This window comes from Paracoccidioides lutzii (assembly GCF_000150705.2).
Source record: "Paracoccidioides lutzii Pb01 unplaced genomic scaffold supercont2.3, whole genome shotgun sequence".
Taxonomy (NCBI): domain Eukaryota; kingdom Fungi; phylum Ascomycota; class Eurotiomycetes; order Onygenales; family Ajellomycetaceae; genus Paracoccidioides; species Paracoccidioides lutzii.
In genome coordinates, this window is record NW_015440949.1 from 882,504 (window position 1) to 901,969 (window position 19,466).

Here is a 19,466-nt window from a genome sequence, read left to right on the forward strand (position 1 = left end):
ACCCAATCGGAAAAAGAGAACGGGGGGATAGAGATGAGCAAACAGGAAGCGCAAAAGCAACATAAAATATGCAAAAGCGATAAGAAAAGGGTGTCATATCTGCAAATAAGTATTTCCAAGATCTTAGCTCATTTTCGAGGCATACAACCAAGTCAATCAATGAATCCAAAAGACGAAAACCCAGAACACCATTCGGGAACCAAATACACACATCCAAACTCCCAAATTACAGCCTAAAATCATCCAACGAATAAAACATTTCCCAGGACTACACAATTTCAATCGGAGCCTGCTGCGACCTCCCCCGCCCATGCCCCTTCGGCACGGATATTAGCTTAGGAATGACCGCCTTCTTCTCACCAAATCGCTCATCATCACGGCGCAGAGAATCACTCCGCATCGCGCTTATGGGAACAATCATCTGCTGCTTTGTTCGCTTTGCCACAGAAATTGAGCGCGCAACAGATATCTCGGCAGTTCGCGCGACAGCGACGGTAGGGGGATTATGCCTAACTGCATTTCTATGTGGTAAAAGGGACTTTGATTTTAATCTTGTATTGGGTGGAGGTTGCTTGAAAAGAGATGTGACCATTTTTGGAGGAATGGCAGCAGCTGGGTTTGAGGGTGCAGGGGGAGGCTTTCGCTGGGGGGGTGGAGGCGGGGGTTTCGCCAGTTGGTCAACGGTCGGGTGGGAGTGAAGCGGTTGAAGTGTCGAGGACTTAGATCCCGATTTCGCTTCAGATTTTGTTTGGGATGAAGTGGAAGATTTCGCCTGTGTTTTGGGCTCGGGTTCAGGCCTCAACTTTGTTTCAAATTTGTGTGAATGACTTCGAGCTTTCACCTTCACGGCCCCATTAGAAGAATCAGGTTCCTCCAATTGTTCTTTTTGGAGCGTTCGTCCATGGGCTTTTAGAGTCGTAGAGGGTAACTCAACGCGTACTCTAGGATTGAGTATTTCCCAAATATTATCATCGGGAGTTGTGATACGAGCATGTTTAAAGTTGAAAAATATGATCTCATCCTCTCTGCAAGAGTCGCTGTCATCCGATGTCGACGACGACGCTGAGCCTGTTGATAAAAATGATGACCCTTCCGGCGCCCATTGGCTTTGAGAGCTTGAAGACGTTGGCAGGGATGACATTCTTGCCTGGGGGGTTGGAATAGGATTATCCTTTGCAGGGACGATAATCTCGTTCACTACCCTGCGAGGAGATGGTGGAGCGGTATTAGATCTCTGTAAAGGCTTGCCAGGAACAGGGAAATTAGAAGCATTGGGTAACTTAGACGGTTTGGATGTTGATGTTGCCGGAAAAAGGGTAAACGTCGGCGACTTGGCTAGAAGCGGAGATGTCAAGTGTTTAGGTGGAGGCATAAGGCCACCTCCCAGTTCCGGCTTTTGCATGACAGGTTAGAGAACACCAAGGAAGACTTGAGAAATGTTTACAAACTCACTTCTTCATCATGAGTCCTCAGCATATCAAGAGTCCTGCTTCGTTTGGCCAATAATGTCGAAGGGGGTGGTTTGCCGAGTACGGTGCTGAACATTACACTGTACCTCTCAAGGTGGATATCAGGGATATCAACTGTGAGCAATGGGGAACATAGATCCGGTGCTCCTGATGACGTGGTGGGAAGAGATGAGATTTCCTTCGACAGCAAGGGCAAGTGTTTATCTTGCTGAGCACTCTTCTTCGGGCTAGATTTCAGTGACTCTATATCAATATATTTAACCAGTTTCTTAGATTCCTTCATCTTTTTCGGTGGTTTCGAAACACTCCCATCCACCTTCCCTGCTTCTTTAAGTTTATTATTCTGGAAATCAACATCATCCCAAGGCTGACAAGCGTGGTTTGGGCGAATATGAGAATCCTCTGGCGAATCGCGGCCTCCGTAGGAGGTTACGGATCGATCGTTAAGTGGAACTTGGTAAATCAGTGTATCTGGGGGAGGCACTGGATTCTTCGATTTGAAGAGGCCGCTGATTTGTTTCCATTTCGTCGCCTTGGGCTTCAACTTTTCAGCGTCTTTATCTTCCACTCCCACCGACCTAGCATCTGGTAGCGCTGTGGATACTGTACACCAGGGTCCGGGTTGCTGGGTCCTGTGCATCGTGGGGCTCCCTAACGCGACGCCTATCATCATCGTTCCATTGTCTGATGCGTTGAAGTCTTGAAATTGTGGGGAGGGGATTTGTTCCGGTTCAGATGACAACTGAAAATCGAAAGCGGGAGGGGCCTTCCACCTCTCCCGCTGAGAACCGACATTGATATTAGCGGTATTGTTTCTCTTAGAGCCTGTGTTACCAGCAGAGGATTGGACAGCGTCCTGCAGGCCAGAATAGGGAAACACAGATGCGTTATTGGGTGTACGCCGTGAGGTGGTGTCACCAGTCGTATTTGCACGTTGTCTCATTTTAAATGGTTCCATTATAACTTGAAATGTGGTTCTGAAGGTTAGGCTATGCTTCGAATGACCCAAGATAGACGGAGAGAAGAATAGCGAACCCAGAACCAAGAATGGGGGATAAAAGATCCCAAAATGAACGGACAGCTTCCCAGAAAGCCAAAAAAAAAAAAAAAAAAAAAAAAAAAAAAAAAAAATTTAATTAATAAGTGTAAAGTGCTGAGAAAAAAAAGAGAATGGGAGGTGTGTAAAGGAATGTGGGATAAGAATGACGAAGAAACAGCGGGAATGACAGGACGCAAAGGGGAAAAACTACACAACAGACTCGCGACGGCGACAGCGGTTCAAATAAGGTACATGGGCAGAAGTGGTGGCGCCTGCATGCCCTAGGTTGATATTCTCCTCCATCGTCGAGCGTTGCACCATTCAGTTTTGCTCTAAGGATATGGGACATGGATATAGGTGGATGGGTGGATTGGACCTGCAGACATCTAGATTGCTGAAACACATTGGAGGAAATAGCGCTCTTATCACGAGTAATTGTCGTAATAATAATAACAGCATAAATCCCCGATTACACACGTTTTGCCAAAGCCAGTCTGCACAACACAGTAAGCACGAGCGGTAACTCAAGGAAAGGAGATTATCCATATCGTGTCAGTTTCCAGCACTGGTAGGGCTGTCAACCATCACTGGTCAAACATTTAATGGCGACTAGGATGTCAAATTGCATCTTCAGGCCAACGGCGGGACCCAGCAAGGCATCAGCCAGTAACGGCAGTGTTTGTGCCGCGCTCTCTTCTGGGAGGCTCAAGGAATTTAATCATACCTTTCATCCCTACAGCCGCCAGTATGGCCGCTCTGATCCCGGGGTCCAACTGTGTTTGGACTAGCCAGGGGACGGCAAAAGGCTCGTCATTATCGCTTATTATTGTTGAAGCAGAGGGGCCCGACAGTTGTCGGCCAACCCGGCCAACCACAACGCTCTGTTCAAGTAAGGGAAAGATGCCCTATAATTCGATGCTGGATTCCTTAGAGTTTCTCTTGAATTTTGCTGATTGGGGGCTGTCGATGCTTTTTCAGGCGGTGTTCGACAGAAACTGCATCGAAGAGACTTAGCCCGCAGCTGAAACCACCAAGATGCCCCATCCGGAATTCGATTTGACGGCTTCCCCAAACTTTGTCTAATTGTCGCAGGGTCATTTCCAGCGAATTGGTTTCAAGGAGCTGATATAGTTAACCATCTGATTATTATTTATCGTTTTTCAAAGGTCAGGATTGATGTCTGTACAGATTGGTTATTCGCAAGTCATTTGCGTCCTCGGATGCGTACAACCTGTTTGAAACTGCCCATGATCCCCAGCACTGGGGCGGCGCAGGCGAGATTTTAAAACTCGTCCGTCCATTCTCCGATTCTGTCTTTGTTGCCAAACGTGGACGGGCAGACGTATTTTGTGCTTGCGGGGCGGCGGCAAGGAGGCTCCTCAGTCATGAGCCACGAACCACAGCAGTGAATTGTGACGCTTCGCATCTTCACAGCTTCATCATGGCTTCTGGTCTCGGCTACACATGACTTTAGCAGCCGGATTTATCGCAGGTCATAAGGACGGAGCTTTGGCCTTTCTAATGGCAAGAATCAGACACATTACAACGGCTCCAAGTGGTATCTGTGCATTTGTTGCCTCGTTGATTTATGGGATTTTCACTGCTTCATGCATAAATAATGTGTGATGACCGTCCACGATATTCACATAATCAGCCATTCTTTTAAAACAATTTGAAAGGTGAGCCGTAGGAGAATAGCTTAAGAAACCCTTGCCGACATCATGATAGACATCAAGGTGATGACGAGTTGAAAACCAAAGTGTCTTTATGTTCTCTACTGTGTTTATTGCTCGACAACACACATAACGTAGGTGAGCATCTCAGCGGTTACTACGCAGAAGTCCTGTCATACCTAACAATTTCATGTCAGCTTCTTCAAATAGTTAACTAATTAACTACTGGTACGAGGGGCGCTTGCAGAAAGGACCATCCAGCGCCATGTACCTGGGCCTGTGGTCATACGACATGGAGCCGGATCCCTGTCCTACAGCACAAGAGAAGAACTCTGTTCAATTGTGCCCTGGGTTGGAAAATGTCCATACAGCATCGTCCCGGAATCTGATGGTAAATGCCGCGATTTCCGAGATACAAAGAGCCAGGTTCCGGAGCGTGATGGTTATGGCGATGGTGGGGCAAGCGGACTAACATCAAACCTGGAAATGTGGAATAAGGGAGTCGCCGTGGGCGCAAGGGCATCCCATGGATGACAACGATCTGTTTTCTTAATCCTTTTGACCGCATACTAAGATTGGTTCAAGGGAAATGCTTAGATTTGTGAAACAAGATGGGTCTGGTGACGGTGGGCAAGCCTAGATCGAATGTTCTCAATTCAAAATGCCGGACCAACTTACTGATCACACCATACCACACGATAGATGCATGGTAGGCATACCAGGAATAGGCAAACTTCCAACAAGTCTCATCATCCATCAACGTAGCGAAGCTTCGACATCTTTCCTCAGTAGTTTGATGCTAGAGTGCCTCCTAGTCCAGCACTTTCTGAAAATCATTCCACCGAGGATTACCCTCCGTATTGGGAAGCTCGTCCGGGTTTGGCCAGTGTTTGTGATCACAAGCAGTCATATTCAAACTTCGACCATACCGCGATAGAGTAGAACACGCAGCCAAGGTTGAAGATCTGAATTTCCGCGTTTGTGTTGGTCGTGGAGAAATGTTCCATGTCGGTATCTAAGGGTGATAAGAAGGACTAATTCAAGTCCAACAGCCTAGAACAATTGTTATGAATGAGGATATATTTCCCAATGAATATCATCCACAACAACTCGGCGAGAATGAACATAGGCGAAAGTGTCTACTGGACACCGAATCCATTTAAGCCCGGAGTTTCTCTGTCGGCTGAGAGTTCTTTTCCATGCACTTCAGCAGGTCACCTTGGTTGGCAAAGGCAAGCTCGATCGAATATTCAGCAATCTAAAAACACTGGACAGAAAACGCCGGCCAGGTGGTAGACCCTTCGCAGAAGAGCTATTTTCATGGAAATGTATCCCTGTCCACCCTTCTTAATGTCCCCGACAGTATGTCTTCACAAGAAGGTCAATTTCTAGTTATGACGACGAATCTCATCCAGCATCTGGATAACATGCTCATCCACCCTGGCTGTATGGATAGAAAAGTTTTGTTTCAGTTCACTGATAAGAAGATGAGTTCTCATCGTTTCTCTTTTCTGTACAGTTTTCAAGCAGTCAGATGAGGATCACAGCAAGTCAGAGAAAGGAATTGTTGATAAAACAATTGAGTGACTTGCAGATGGATTTGCTGTCAAGATGTAACGAGGCGGCGCCGAGACGGGGTGTCAACAGCAATGTCATGTAGGGTTGGTTATAGGGAAGCCGAACGGGTGGACTTGACTAGTTAAGGAAGCAGACAAGCGGATGTCTACAAATAGAAGTGGTAATTAAAATTTGAGGGTACAAGTGATTATATAGAGAATTGTATGCGTATTCCAGTAAATCAAATATATTGAGAACGAATCGCTGACCCTCTGAACAGTGGCCAGATAGCTATCTATATAGAGCTTCTATCAAGCTCCCGTCCTTCATGGAATTGTGACAAGATGCCGTCCTACCTGATTAAGTGGGGGTAGAAGCCCCTCCTAGGCTTCATCAGTGGCGTAGTTCTCATAATCTTCTGCAGTGATGATCTATATAACCATCTTGTATAAAGGTGAGGAAGTGGAAATATCACTGAGAGGAGGCAGCAGTGCCAAGAATTATGCAACAACGCGATGTGTGCAATCGAATCATGCTCATTTAGTGTTAAAGAAATTATTATTATTATTCTTCATCTTCATTTTAAATGTACGCAGCCAAAAAACTATGACACTTACCTAGTTAAACTAGGATTTAACTATTTTGTAGATCTAATTTATAAGGACAAATTAACACACGCAATTATAGAATTTCATCCCAGAATATAACAACATTTAAACAGATATATAGTAGAAAGCAAGCTATTATATTCTCAATTTTATGAAAACTAGTAAAAGTAATCAAAATAATAGAAATTATAAACAAAACAAGAGGGAAAAAATATCAAAAATAAAAAGAAAAAATAACAATTTAGTGACAACAGTAATAGATCAATAAAAATATAAAAAGTAAAGTGATATCTAAATTTGATATCTATCAATCATATAGTTCAAATGCGGATCTTATATGAGTTTGAAATTTATTCTTTAAATGAAATATTTATTTTCTCTATTAAGTCAATTAAAAACTTTTTTTTAAACTCAGTATTAAAAAGAAAATATATATTTAATTGACTAATAAACTATTTTATTTAAAGAGCAGTTTATTAAAAAATAATCTGAACTTTTACTAAGTTTTTAAAATCACATTTATCTAAATTTGTAGAATTTTTATTCTTTTCATATGAGATTTAAAGTAGTTATATTTAAGTTTCAATTATACTATAGAAGAAAAGATTTTTATACACTTTATTAATGAAAATTTTCATTTTGATTTTATTTTATATCTTGCATATTGACTATTTTTTTTCTTTTTTTAAAGCTTTATTTTTTCACTGAAACATAACTTTTTAGTTCTTTTTTAATATAAAATTAAAAGATAATTTTTTGAGTTATTTTTTGAATTTTAGTATAAATTTTTACTATTATATTGTAAAGGGTTAAGCTCTAAGAACTAAAGACTAGTTCTCCTATATAACAAGGATGAATTGCTTGAGAAAGGGAAGAAAAGAATGAGATGAGAACTCAAGCTTAAGCAAGCTCATATAGCATGATCATGTGCACACATACAAATAATGACTAGGCTGAGTCAGTCAGTCAGAGCAAATCTAGAGGTTCAACCTCTTATAATACCCTCCTTTTCCCTCTTTGTTGCAGGCCTCTACAACTATTTAAAGCTCTCTTTACATCTAATTTTGCCTGCTGAGAGGCCTCCCAAGCATTCAAAGCCTTCACTTCTTGTAGGAGACTTGTGTCATTCCACATAAACTCAGCCCAATCTACTCATTTAATGAGGTATTGCTTTTTCCTCTGATAGGTTCATTTACCCTGAATTTTCTCAATCTCAAACTCAGGTCCTTTCAGGATCTCTATAGTGAGTGGCTGCCAGTCAGTTTGCCTCTGACTAGACAGAGGATCTGTCATCACAGCATATAGAAGCTTTATATTAAAGACATTGTGAATGCCAGGTAGGATATTCAGTTGATAAGCATAAGATTCTATCTTTTCTAGCACAGTATATTGATTGTATTTCATGTTCAGCTTCTTGCACAGGTGATTAGTTCTCATGTTCTCTAAGCTCAATCAGATCTTATCTTCAGATTGAAAGCTTGAAGCTGAGTCTCTTCATCTATTCATATATTTCTCTTGAGATTGCTAAGCATCTGTCATTTTTACTTGAGCCCACTTCAATACTTCACAGGCCTTCCTTATATAATCATCTGCAAACTCAACAGGATTATGTAGCATTTCAACAGAGAGTGCCTTGACTATATCAATGAAGGAGATGTGGAAAAGATGTGTTAAAAAGAACAGGCTCACACTCATTGAGACAGCATCTCTATTATTGATGGCCAGCTCTGCTAGAGAGAGTCATTCACATCAGTCATTCTGTTGAAAGCTAATGTACTTGTGTAGGTAGATTTTCAGAATCTGATTCATTCACTCTATAGCTCCATCAGTCTCTGAGTGATAGACTGTGGAGAGTCATCTCTTAATGTCTAATTTCTCACATATTTGAGTTCAAAACATGCTTGTGAAAGCTGACCCTTGATCTGATACTATCATCTTAGAGATACCATGTTGAGGAATGATGTTGTGAAGGAACACTCTAGTCACTGTCTCTGCATCAGTTTTCTTAACTGCTTTTAATATAATTCTCTTGATCAGTCTGTCTGTTATAATCATGATGTTCATGTATTCTTTAGAGCTCAGTAAGTTCACAATAAAGTTCATGAAAAGCTTCTGTCACATGTGTTCAGAAATGAGAAGAGGCTTAAGCAGTCCCTGATATTAATCTCTTCATATGGTGTTTGATCTGCAAAGATGACAGTTCCTGATCATTCTTCTCACATTGATGACATAGTCTGATCAGTAGAACTCACATCTTAGAACTTCTGCTGTTTGCTCTCACCCAGGATGATTGGTAAGAGATGAGTCATGAGCCTCATGCACTAACCTGGTTTGAAGAGGTTCAAAGTCTAGCACTCACTTATGATCTTGAAAGAGAAGCTCCTTGTTCTTGTTTAAAGAGCACTCAGAGATGAAGATCTTAATGCTGAGTTCAAAAGAAAATCTGAATCTTCTCTCACAAAGAATTTGCTCCAGACACTGCAGGATCTTGTCATTTTTGTGAGTCTCATTTCACTGAGCTTGAAGAGACATCTCAGGTTTCACACTGACAGCAGTCACTATTGATTCCATTTCAGGTGTCAGTACATTAAACTTAAGTAGTTGAGCTTGTTTCTGCTTGATTCTCTCATCATTAGCACTCTGTGACATGTTCTGCTCTCTTTGAGATAGAGCATCTGGTCCAGCATTCAACTTCTCTGACTGATAATCAATTCTGAAGTTGAATTGATAGAGAATATCCATTCAACATAGCTGTCTTTCATTTAGTCTGTGTGTAGTCATGAAGTATTCTAGATTCTTATGATCTGTGAGAATCTTGAATTCCTTTACACTTTGTAGCTCAGTGTCTCATTTCTTTAAACACTCAATTATCACTAATAACTTCTTATCATAAATCTCATAGTTGCATTCCACAGGTGAATGCTTGTGAGAGAAGAAGGCACATGAGTGTAGAATGCTCTGCTCATCATATTGTAGCAGCACTTCTCCTGAGATGTAATCTGAGGAGTTCATTTTCAATATAGTCTCATGATCAGAGTCAAATTGAAGCAGAATTGAAGCAGAGATAAACATTGATTTTAGACACTTAAAAGCTTCCTCAGCCTTGCTCATCTACAAAAAAGAAACATTCTTGTGTGTAAAAATCATCAGTGAGGTTGTGATCTTTGAGAAACCTCTGATAAATCATCTATAGAAATTGACAAAGTCTAAAAATTCTTGTACATCTTTAAGAGTAGTAGGTGTCACTCATTTCAAAACAACTTTAATCTTCTTCAGATTCATTTGTATATCCTTGCCTGCTTCAATGATGAATTCAAGATATTTTGTGCTGTTTATCTCAAACTCACTCTTTCTGATATCTGCCTGCAGGCCTGCTTTCCATAGATGCATAAGTATTTTTTGTACATGCTTACAATGCTCTCATAAGCTTCTTGAGGAAAATATCAAGATGTCATCTAAATAGACTGAGCAGAAGTTGTCCAGATATCTATGTAATGCCCAGTTGATATATTTTTGAAATGTGCTTGGAGCATTGGCCAAACTAAAGAGTGTAACCAGCCACTCAAATAGCTCATATCTGGTTCTAAAGACTGTCATCCACTCATCATTTTCCATGATTTGAATTTTGTGAAAAGCTGCAATAATGTCCAGCTTAGTAAATCATTTAGCCTGTCTAATTCACTGTAGAGTCTCACTAATTAATGATAGAGAATATCAATCCTTTCAGGTGATTTTGTTAAAAGCTCAATAGTTCACATAGAATCTTAGCTCATTCTCAGACTTCTTTACAAATAGTATAGAGGTGACTGCAGGGGAGTTGCTCACTCTAATAAAACTGTTATCTAGATAATCTGTAAGAGTCTTTCATAAAGTCAGTAGTTTCTCTCAAGACATATTATATAACAGGCTTCAAGGGGGTTGTTCTATGCTATCATCAGCCTTTTTAATCAGTTCAATCTTATGATCTCTATCTGAGCCACAAAGTGGAGGTAGAGCATCAGTGGCTTCCTTATCAAATATGTCCAAAAACTCATGATAATGTTCAGGCAGCTTTTCTCTAGGGTCAATCTTTGATTTCACTTCTAGAGCCTTTTGAATGTCAGTCAAACTGATGGTGAAGATCTCAATGTTTCACTTCTCTCAAGTGCTCGCAAGTCTAAAGAAGCTTATGGCAGAGATGGGAATCACATCAGCTTTTGCATTTGAACTAGACTCTACCTCTATGCCACTTTCTTCAAATCTCATAATTCTTTGATGAGGGATCATGGTTATCTTTTGCTAGGCCAGCCAGGGGTTGCCTAAATACATATTATGATCATATAACTCATTCACCATGTAGAGAAAGGCTCATTCAGTTATGTGATCATCTATATCAATTTGAATGCTAGTCACTATGCTCATAGAGAGTCCCATGAAGTCTTCAAAGCTGGTTATTTTAACAGGAGAAATTTCAATGCACAGGAGCTTATGCTTGTTAATGTAGGATTGAAAAATAAAATCATAGACATTACATCCACTGTCTATCATTGCTCTAGTTGAAAAGGCATTATCTACTAGAGCATTGACAGTAAAGAGTTTGAATATCATCTTAGATTTAAATCTTCTCCATTGCTTTCTCATAAGCTTCTTATTTCACTTCTTTCAGTGTCTTTTGATTGGAGCTACTCTTTTTCTGAATCCTCACTCATATCCACATCATCATCATTCAGTACTGGCTTGAGAATCATCTTAGCTATCATGAGAGTGGCAGAGTGTCTGAGAGGTTTGAACAAGCAGCTCTTAATCATATGACCTTCAGCTTCACATCTCAGGCACAGGCCTTGCTCTCTTTATTGATTAATCTCTGTCTGATTTATCAATTTGATGTGGCAGGTGCTTGAGATCACAGCATCAGGAGAGAGATTCATCAGATCATTAGCAAAAGCTTGAGACCAGTTTCATTGGTCAAGAACAGTATGACAAAGTAGAGAGTGTGGATTACATGTTGTATGATCTGAAGAAGATCTGCTCTCACAATGTTTAGATCACTGTCTTAAAGTCTTAAGCTCAGAGAGTTGATGATCAACTAATCTAAGCTCCTTGCAGTAATTCTTGTAAAGAGATGGTTCTCTTACATCCACCATGCCTTTTCTCAGCTCCATGCTTAGAGTGGATTTCAAATATCTCTTTTTAATGTGATCATCTCATCTGTGATCATCAGCTTCTAGCAGTAGCTGATTAAATTCAGGCAAAAAGTCAAAGAGAGCTCTTCTACTCTGTCATAGATTGTTGAGCTTTTGCATAGCCTTTTCTTGTCATGCAGAATCACTAAAGAGCATGTGTGTCTGCTTCAGTAAGCTCTCTACTGTGAAGTTGATCTTATTCTTATTATTCTCAATTCAGAGGTAAACTTGAGCTGCTGTCATTTCTTTCAGTCTCAAATATACATATCAAGCACATTTCTCATTATTACCTAAAGCTTTCCCATTGATCTTAAGTTTTGATTGAAGCTTTAGCTCTCACTGAGGATAGTGCTTCAAATTAAAATTATCATACTTCTCACAGTCTAGTAGCTTAATCTTTGGTCTTCTGATTGCAATGAGTGGTTGCAGGTTTGATTGAGAGAGAGTTGATGTCAGAGTGTTCAAAGCTTGTCATAGATTAGCTATTTCAGCTTGCTGAACTGCTATTAAATCTCTGTTCTCATGCTGAACCTGTTTCTGCTGTTGAAGAAAGGTCATCCATTGTTGTTCAAAGCTATTGAGGGTGTCTCTGCTCATTGCTTTGTGTTGATTCATTTGTGTATTTGTTGTACAAGTCTGTCACTTTATCTCATTCAGCTAGACATTTTCAATATTGCTCATTTGTTTGTTAGCATGATTACTAACTCAGTCTATTCATATACTAGTGCTATCACTGAACTTTGTGATGCAGGATTTAAGGCTCTCAATAGTCTATCATATGTCAGTACATTTGCTGAGCTTCATGATACAGGATTAAGACTCCCAGTGGTCTATCAATGAAAGGAGTGAAGCAATTCATAATGTAAAAGGTTAAGCTCTAAGAACTAGAGGCTAGTCCTCCTATATAACAAGGACAAATTGCTTGAGAAAGGGAAGAAAAGAATGAGATAAGAACTCAAGCTTAAGCAAGCTCGCGTAGCATGATCATATGCGCATGTGCAAATGATGGCTAGGCTGAGTCAGCCAGCCAGAGCAAATCTAGGGGTTCAACCCCTTATATATATCTACTATTGTGAGGACACTTAGAATAAATGAACTCAGTGTCAAAAGGAAGCGTGAGAAGCTCTATAACTAGAATTGTAAGAGGGTAGGTGTATAAACACAATGAGCACTACAGAGGGAAGAGGATAGTGATGGATGAAAATGTATGTATAAGATTAAATAATAGCTAACTATTGAATCTCTTGAAGGAACTTCATGGATTCAGAGTATTTATATACATGAATGAGTAGTAATATATTTTATTTCTAATCTTTCATGAAATGAAGAATTAGTAATGTAGTGATCTGATTCTCCATGAAGTGCTGATCCTATTTTTCAGGAAGTGCTGATTTCAAAGAACTGATTTTTGAGAAGTGCTGATCAGTGCTGATCCTGAGTGTTGAATCTTAAGATGATGCTGATTCTAGAAGATGTTGATTTTAAAGTGCTTTGATAAGCAGTGTGAGAAGGTAAGCACTTTAATAAGCAGTGTGATAAGCAGTGTGAGAGTAAGGAGCTAGTATAGAGAGTCTTGATATCATAACTATTTTATTTTCTAAAATATTTATATGAATAGATATTCAATGTAATATTTTTATCTTTTAGTTTAATTTTTCTACTATTTTTTGAATCAATTCAAAATTGACCTGATCACTTTGAATCTTATATTTTTAAAATTTTTTTAATAATTATATAAGAGTATAACTTACTTTTAACATTGTAAATAAATAAATATCATCTTTTATACTATGATTTTCTGCATAGAGCTCAAGCTATATAGGAAATTTATATATTTCTATAAAATATTCCTATTGTTAGTATTTTTGCATTCAATATGAGTTTTGATTATAGATTTAGATTTAAATTATTTAATAATTTTATAAGTTGATCAGCTGTAAAAAAAGATAAAATTTTCATTTATTCTGAAGAGTCTATTATAATTATAACTGAGTTTAATTTATTATATTTGTCTGAGGTCTGATTTGCTAATTTAAATAAAATTATTTTTCAATTTTAGAAAGAGGCTATATTTCTCTATTTTCTTCTTTAGAAGTATCGTACCTTCTTCATAGTCAAACATATTATTAAAAATGTTATAAATAATGAATTTCTCATTTCTTATCTTTTTTTAATTTGATCTCAATTTGTAATTTTTCTTCAAGTAAAGGTCTCTATTCTTTTTTATTTTGAATAAAAAGATTAGAAGAAAATTCGAACAATGTGATAATAACTAAGAAGTTTTTTATAAAAAAGATATTTATAGTAAAAATTATTTTTTTATTTATTGTCACTGAAAGAAGGAAATTATTTAATTTATTTCTTAGTTTAAAAATAAATTTCGAGCTTTAAAATAAGTTTATTATTTCTATTTTTGAGAGCTTTAAAATGAGATATTATCTCTTTGACTGAGCTAGCTTTTCTTGTTTAAATACTTTTTCTCCAGGTTTTAAATCTTTATTTTATGCTCAGATTTTGAATTTTTTAAATAGAACTATTTGAGCAAGAATAGAAGTAGCAACTACTTATATAAAAATAAGTTTTTCAGTTAAATTATTAGTTATCTCTGACTACTTTTAAGTAGATGCTTCCTGGTTAACTGAATTGAGATTAAAGCGAAATGTATATATTGAACTAGTAGTATTTACTTTAAATTTAATAATCTCATGAATATACTAATAGTAAGTTTAACTTTGATATACTTTAAAATATACTTAAAATATAAATTATATTCTTAAATCTTAAAAAAGAATATAAGATTTTTAATGTTAAAGTACTTACAACTCAAAAAATATTTATATCAGTGTATAAAATAATTTTTAAAGAATCTATTATTAAAAAAAAATAAAATATTTTTAAATAGTCAAGCTATAATAGAAAGATTAAAAAAATTAATTTTAAAATAATTAAGTAAATCTTGAATAGATTCAGAAAATAGTAGAAATTTAAATTAAAAGATGAAGATATTCAGATTTTCTTATCATGTACTAGCTTATATAGACATTTTAAAAAATAAGAAAGTAGACTTAAGGGTAAAAATTAACATTAAAACTTAAGAAAAAATTCAAAAAATTATTTTTTAATTTTATATTAATAGAAAAATAAAAGAAATATCTTAATAAATGAACTAAGCTTTGAGAAAAAAAAAATCTTAAATATACAAGATATGAAATTATAATAGACTAATGTCTGAGTGATAATCTTTTATTATCAAAAACTTTTCATCTGAACTAATTTTTTTATCTAATTTGTATTAAACTCTGCGCCTATTTTTGCAGCTTTTATTTATTTTTCTTTTTTCCTTCTAATGAATTTGTTTTTTTGTTTTACAAAAAAGTGCTGAAGCTGTATCAGTAACACATTTGTTATAGAAATAAAGTTAAAATAAAAATCATTTTCAATAAAATATAAGAGAAAATTTTTTTTACTATAATATAATTAAAATTGAGATATAACAACTATTTTAAATTCTATTTAAAAAAGAATTGAAGATTTTACAAGCTTAAATAGCTATGATTTCTGTGATTTAGTTGAAAATTCAGATTATAATTTAATGAGGTATTTACTAAATAATAATAATAGAAAGAAATTAAAAATGAAATACTTTATTAATTAGTTGAATATGCTCTTTTTCTTTAATACTGAACTGGAAATAGAGTTTTTAATTGATTATATAGAGAAAAATGAAAACTGTTTTTTAAAAATAAATTTTAAATCAGATAGAATTTCTACTTCATCTGTGTCATTAATAAATATCAAAGCTTAAAAATCATCTCATTATATATATTTTTCTTTTGTTATTATTACTTTTTTTTTATTATTATTTATTATTTTCATCAGTATATTAAGATTTTTCTTCTAAAATTTTAATACAATTATTTCTTTTACTTTATTATTAATTTATTTTATTAATTGTTCATTATATTTATCATTTCTTTCTATTATTGTGAGTTTTTATTAAACTAAATATATATAATTATATTTTTTATAATAAGTCTATATTGATATTATATTATTCTGGAATGAAACTCTATAATTGCGTATTTTAACTTGTATATGTATATATCAAATTTATATAGAATAGTTAAATCCTAATATAATTAAGTAAATATCTAGTCACTGACTGCATACACCTCAAATGAATAATAATAATATTAATATTATTAATATATATTAAAAAAGAGGTTTTAATATTTCTTTAGCAATTATTTTAATATAATTTCTTTTTTTGCTTTCTTAAAATAGAAGTAATATATACTATACTTACTACAGAAAAATAAAAGTATATAAAACCTAGTCATTGAATTCAATGTGAAAATGGCTTGACAAGAAATAAAGCTTGCTGAACCTGTTAAACAGCTAGAGATTCAATTCTTTATGCCCGCTACCTTAGAGCCTCGGCTATGCTCAGGGTGTCACGAAGATGCAGCAATTGCGGCACAATTGGGCATACAAGAGTATGATGCCCTGAATCTAGTAATTTCAATTTATTTTAATGAGAGGTAGTTGAGCGTAAGATATTTTTGGTTAAAATCCATATAATATTTGTTAGTTGCAGATTTGCTGAAAGTGTGGGTTGCAGTATCTAGTTAGTTACGGATTACGTTACGGATTACGGATTAGGTAAGACTTCCCCTCTCTGCGGCCTGCAATTTTGGCCCATACTATTTTTCTTGGTTGTTCCTACGTAACAAAAAACATATCATCATCTACTCTTCTCCTCTGATTTTCAACTACTCCCCAACCATCCCACTGCTATCACATATCTATACACTCACCCGCTTCCCCCTGTCCCAGCACGAGACTCCTGGCTGCGGAACACTGTTCCAGTCACTCCATCTTACTGGGTTAGCTGTGTATCGGTAACTTCCACTTCCGGCCCCCTTCCCCCGGCCCATCAACTACTTGTGCTAATCCTCTCTTTTTCCGTTGAAGCGACTCGTTTCGCTATTCATATAGACCACTTTTTAATATATCGTTCTGAGAACTAAATAAAAACAAAATGACAGACCCATCTGTCAATAAGCCTGTTGGTTGGCCAGGTATGTATATTTTGTCTGTTCATCGTTCATACCAAGTTGTTCATTCTGTCAAGATGAGTTTCCGGTGCTGACTTCCCTTGATCTGATCAGACTATCACAATGGGTATATATAATCTGATACCACTTCTTCTGCTTTCCGCCATGCCCGTCAGTTGCGGAACAGAGTCCCTCGAGTTCATGGACTGGAAACCATGTGCTAATTCGGTTCACTATCTGCAGCCTATTGCAGTGTCCGGGAATCGACAAGGCGGCTATCTATAGTACGGATCCACAGTACGCCAACTCGCCATGTGCTAGCTCTCAGGGTTTCACGGTATGGGACATTCAATTTCACAAATGCTGGTAGCCGGAACCAGAACAACCTCGGCCTCCTTTAAAATTGCGCCACAGTTGACAGATTCCTATTAGGCCCAGCCGAACGAAATCGCCTTCATCCTGAGCTCTTTCGCAGAGACCAAGGATGATGAACCAAAGGAAGTACAAACAAATGGCTTCTACTATGCCGGCGAGAAATATTTCTTTGTAAGATCGGACAAGGACCCGGATTGCCTCATTGGCCGAAAGGTTACTCACACCTTTCTCTCTCTCTCTCTCGATTCTGCGAGACGCACTTACACCTCATCTTTCCGAGTGCGACCAGTTATACAGGATAAATGCTAACTTCCCTCCCCACCAATAGGAAAAGGAGGGTATCGTTATCTACAAAACCGCCTCTGCCCTCTTTATTGCCCACCACCCACCGAGTGCTCAGACTCCAACTGTCAACGAGTACGTGGATGGATGGGCCAGATATTTGATCAACGCTGAGAAAGCTCAGGGTTGAGATGGAACTATCAGGAAGCTATAAAAGCGAGAGTGGATAATTCTACCAAGAAAATAATATTGTCATAACTAGAGACCAGTCAAACGAATTGATTCGGCATTTTCTTTATTTTTCTCCCCTTAGCCACACCTCCAATTCCCGGCCTACCTTTCCCCACCCAATGACGTCCAGGAAACTGCAACGCAGATATACCACATCCCCCATTGTAATTTGTTAATTTAACAGCTAGAAAACCATTTCAATTATATTTGTTTGTGTCTCAAGCAATTCAAGCCCCCTTCTCCTTCTCCACGTCCTTGGGCACCTTAATGGGAGCTTCGCTATAAGGGCAGGGGAAAAGTAATAAACGATCTACCTTGATTGAATAAAAATATCTCATTCATCTACCTTCTGAGTACTTCATACCACTGGCTTCTTCAACATTCGCTTTTTCTATCCTTTGTACCCTTTGCGTGTCCGTCTACAATGAGTGGCAAGCAAGGGTAGCTGGGTTTCCAAGGCTTCTTCCCTCGATCATTACATGAGACACTCCTCGCACTGTATCCTCCACACACGGCCACAAACTTTGCAGTCTCTCTTACTGCTTTCAAGGCTCTCTTTCACCCTTGCTCACCCCGTTCACTCGCCTTGTGGAGGGGGAGCTGTTTTTGACGCTGTGTTCTGCCAATCCTGGACTTCCCCCCATATCATTTTGTTCTCTCCGGTTCCGAGCATTAAATTTCCTCCATGCTAGCTAAAGAGGAAGCAGCCACTGATCGCTTGCAAGGTCATTGCCTTCGTGGCCTAGGGGAAAGTCCTACAACTCATCCCGTGGCTCAAGTAAAACATGTATGTTGAGCATATTGCTGAGTTCACTCAGGTTCTCCTAACCGCCACCGAGACGACATTTGACAGTGGCTGGCAACACATTTAACTGTTATTCTTTTTCCCCCGAAGAGGTTACGGACGCTCTCCGGAATGCCATTATCCGGCACCCCGATATCCGTACCTTCGTCCAGCATTATGAGGTGGATGTTTTATGATGAAATGCAGGGCATCATCCGCTAAAACAGCATCTCAAACTGTGTTGGCGCAATTTATTTGTTCAATGAGCACATTGATCCACCCGAATCGACCATATTATCTCTCCAATGAAGAATCACCGTTCCTCAATTCTCCTCCGGAGATTTCTACGCGGCAAGACACAGTCAATGAAGTCCAAGAAGAAGTGGGAAGATCGCAAAGCCAAGCTAGAGCGCTCCAGTGTGGCGTTTCAAATTGCCTTTGACCACTGAGATAAACAAAAACTTTTAGAAGACCACTGTCGACTGCCAGAGAAGCTGGAACCTCTCCAGGATCGGACGCTGAATGAAAAGTTGAAGTACAAAAGAGCTTCCTGTAAACTGTGAAATGTGAAGCAACGACGGCAGCAAAACTGGCGGATCCAATAGAGTTTAGAGCATTAAAGGAACGAGAAGTGCTCCCTTGACCTTAAGCAGCAACTGGTAGGGAAGCTAGTGGACTTTAAAGTTGTAGGTTCCTGAGAACATAGAGGCTTCATACCTTCTGGACCTCCGAGCATCTGATAGTGATTGACACCATGCTGGCTATTCCGGGCGTTAATTACCTTGAAGCAGAATACCAGCGTCGGACCAACGGGATCAATGCAGTGACCGTGTTCTTCAGCGTGGTAGAGGGGCGGCCCATGCGCCAGCCAATCTAATCTCTCAGGCAGACTAAGATTTTAACCTGTCACCCAGATACCTTTTTTAGACTTCCCTGGCTGTGTCAAAGCAATCGATATAACGCCATTAAACCCCATAATCTCGTATATCGGATGTCGAGCAATATCACCGCAATAGGTTTGCTTGCTTTCACGCTTGGAACACGCTCTGCTTGGTACCTGGAGGGGGGGGGAGCATATCAGCCACATCATAGCTGTAGCTGGAATTATCTGGATTCTGGATCACTTCACCAAGTGGTGGTGTAATGCAGCCTCTTGGTGTTGCTTGGCATGCCTCCACCCTGCGATGAGCTTCTCTCAATCTCAATCTCAGATTTTGATGAAGCCCAGG

At 38.2% G+C, this 19,466-nt stretch overlaps 4 protein-coding genes across 4 annotated transcripts; 3 read left to right on the forward strand and 1 right to left on the reverse strand.

Annotated features, from left to right (window-relative positions):
• Positions 1-268: 268 nt before the first annotated feature.
• Positions 269-2,427, reverse strand: PAAG_01590 (hypothetical protein; the record flags this gene model as incomplete). The annotated part of the gene is made up of 2 exons (XM_002796536.2): positions 269-1,393; positions 1,453-2,427. 2 exons carry the CDS (start codon positions 2,425-2,427, stop codon positions 269-271), a joined length of 2,100 nt encoding a protein of 699 aa, XP_002796582.2.
• Positions 2,428-4,446: 2,019 nt separating this feature from the next.
• PAAG_11312 (hypothetical protein) lies at positions 4,447-4,653 on the forward strand (the record flags this gene model as incomplete). Its single annotated transcript, XM_015846983.1, has 1 exon — positions 4,447-4,653. The coding sequence occupies one exon, from the start codon at positions 4,447-4,449 to the stop codon at positions 4,651-4,653; it is 207 nt and encodes a 68-aa protein (XP_015703405.1).
• Positions 4,654-16,730: 12,077 nt separating this feature from the next.
• PAAG_01591 (hypothetical protein) lies at positions 16,731-17,412 on the forward strand (the record flags this gene model as incomplete). The annotated part of the gene is made up of 4 exons (XM_015844387.1): positions 16,731-16,736; positions 16,819-16,902; positions 16,998-17,153; positions 17,269-17,412. 4 exons carry the CDS (start codon positions 16,731-16,733, stop codon positions 17,410-17,412), a joined length of 390 nt encoding a protein of 129 aa, XP_015701295.1.
• A 726-nt stretch (positions 17,413-18,138) lies between these two features.
• PAAG_11313 (hypothetical protein) lies at positions 18,139-18,459 on the forward strand (the record flags this gene model as incomplete). The annotated part of the gene is made up of 2 exons (XM_015846984.1): positions 18,139-18,240; positions 18,307-18,459. 2 exons carry the CDS (start codon positions 18,139-18,141, stop codon positions 18,457-18,459), a joined length of 255 nt encoding a protein of 84 aa, XP_015703406.1.
• Between the last annotated feature and the right edge of the window lie 1,007 nt (positions 18,460-19,466).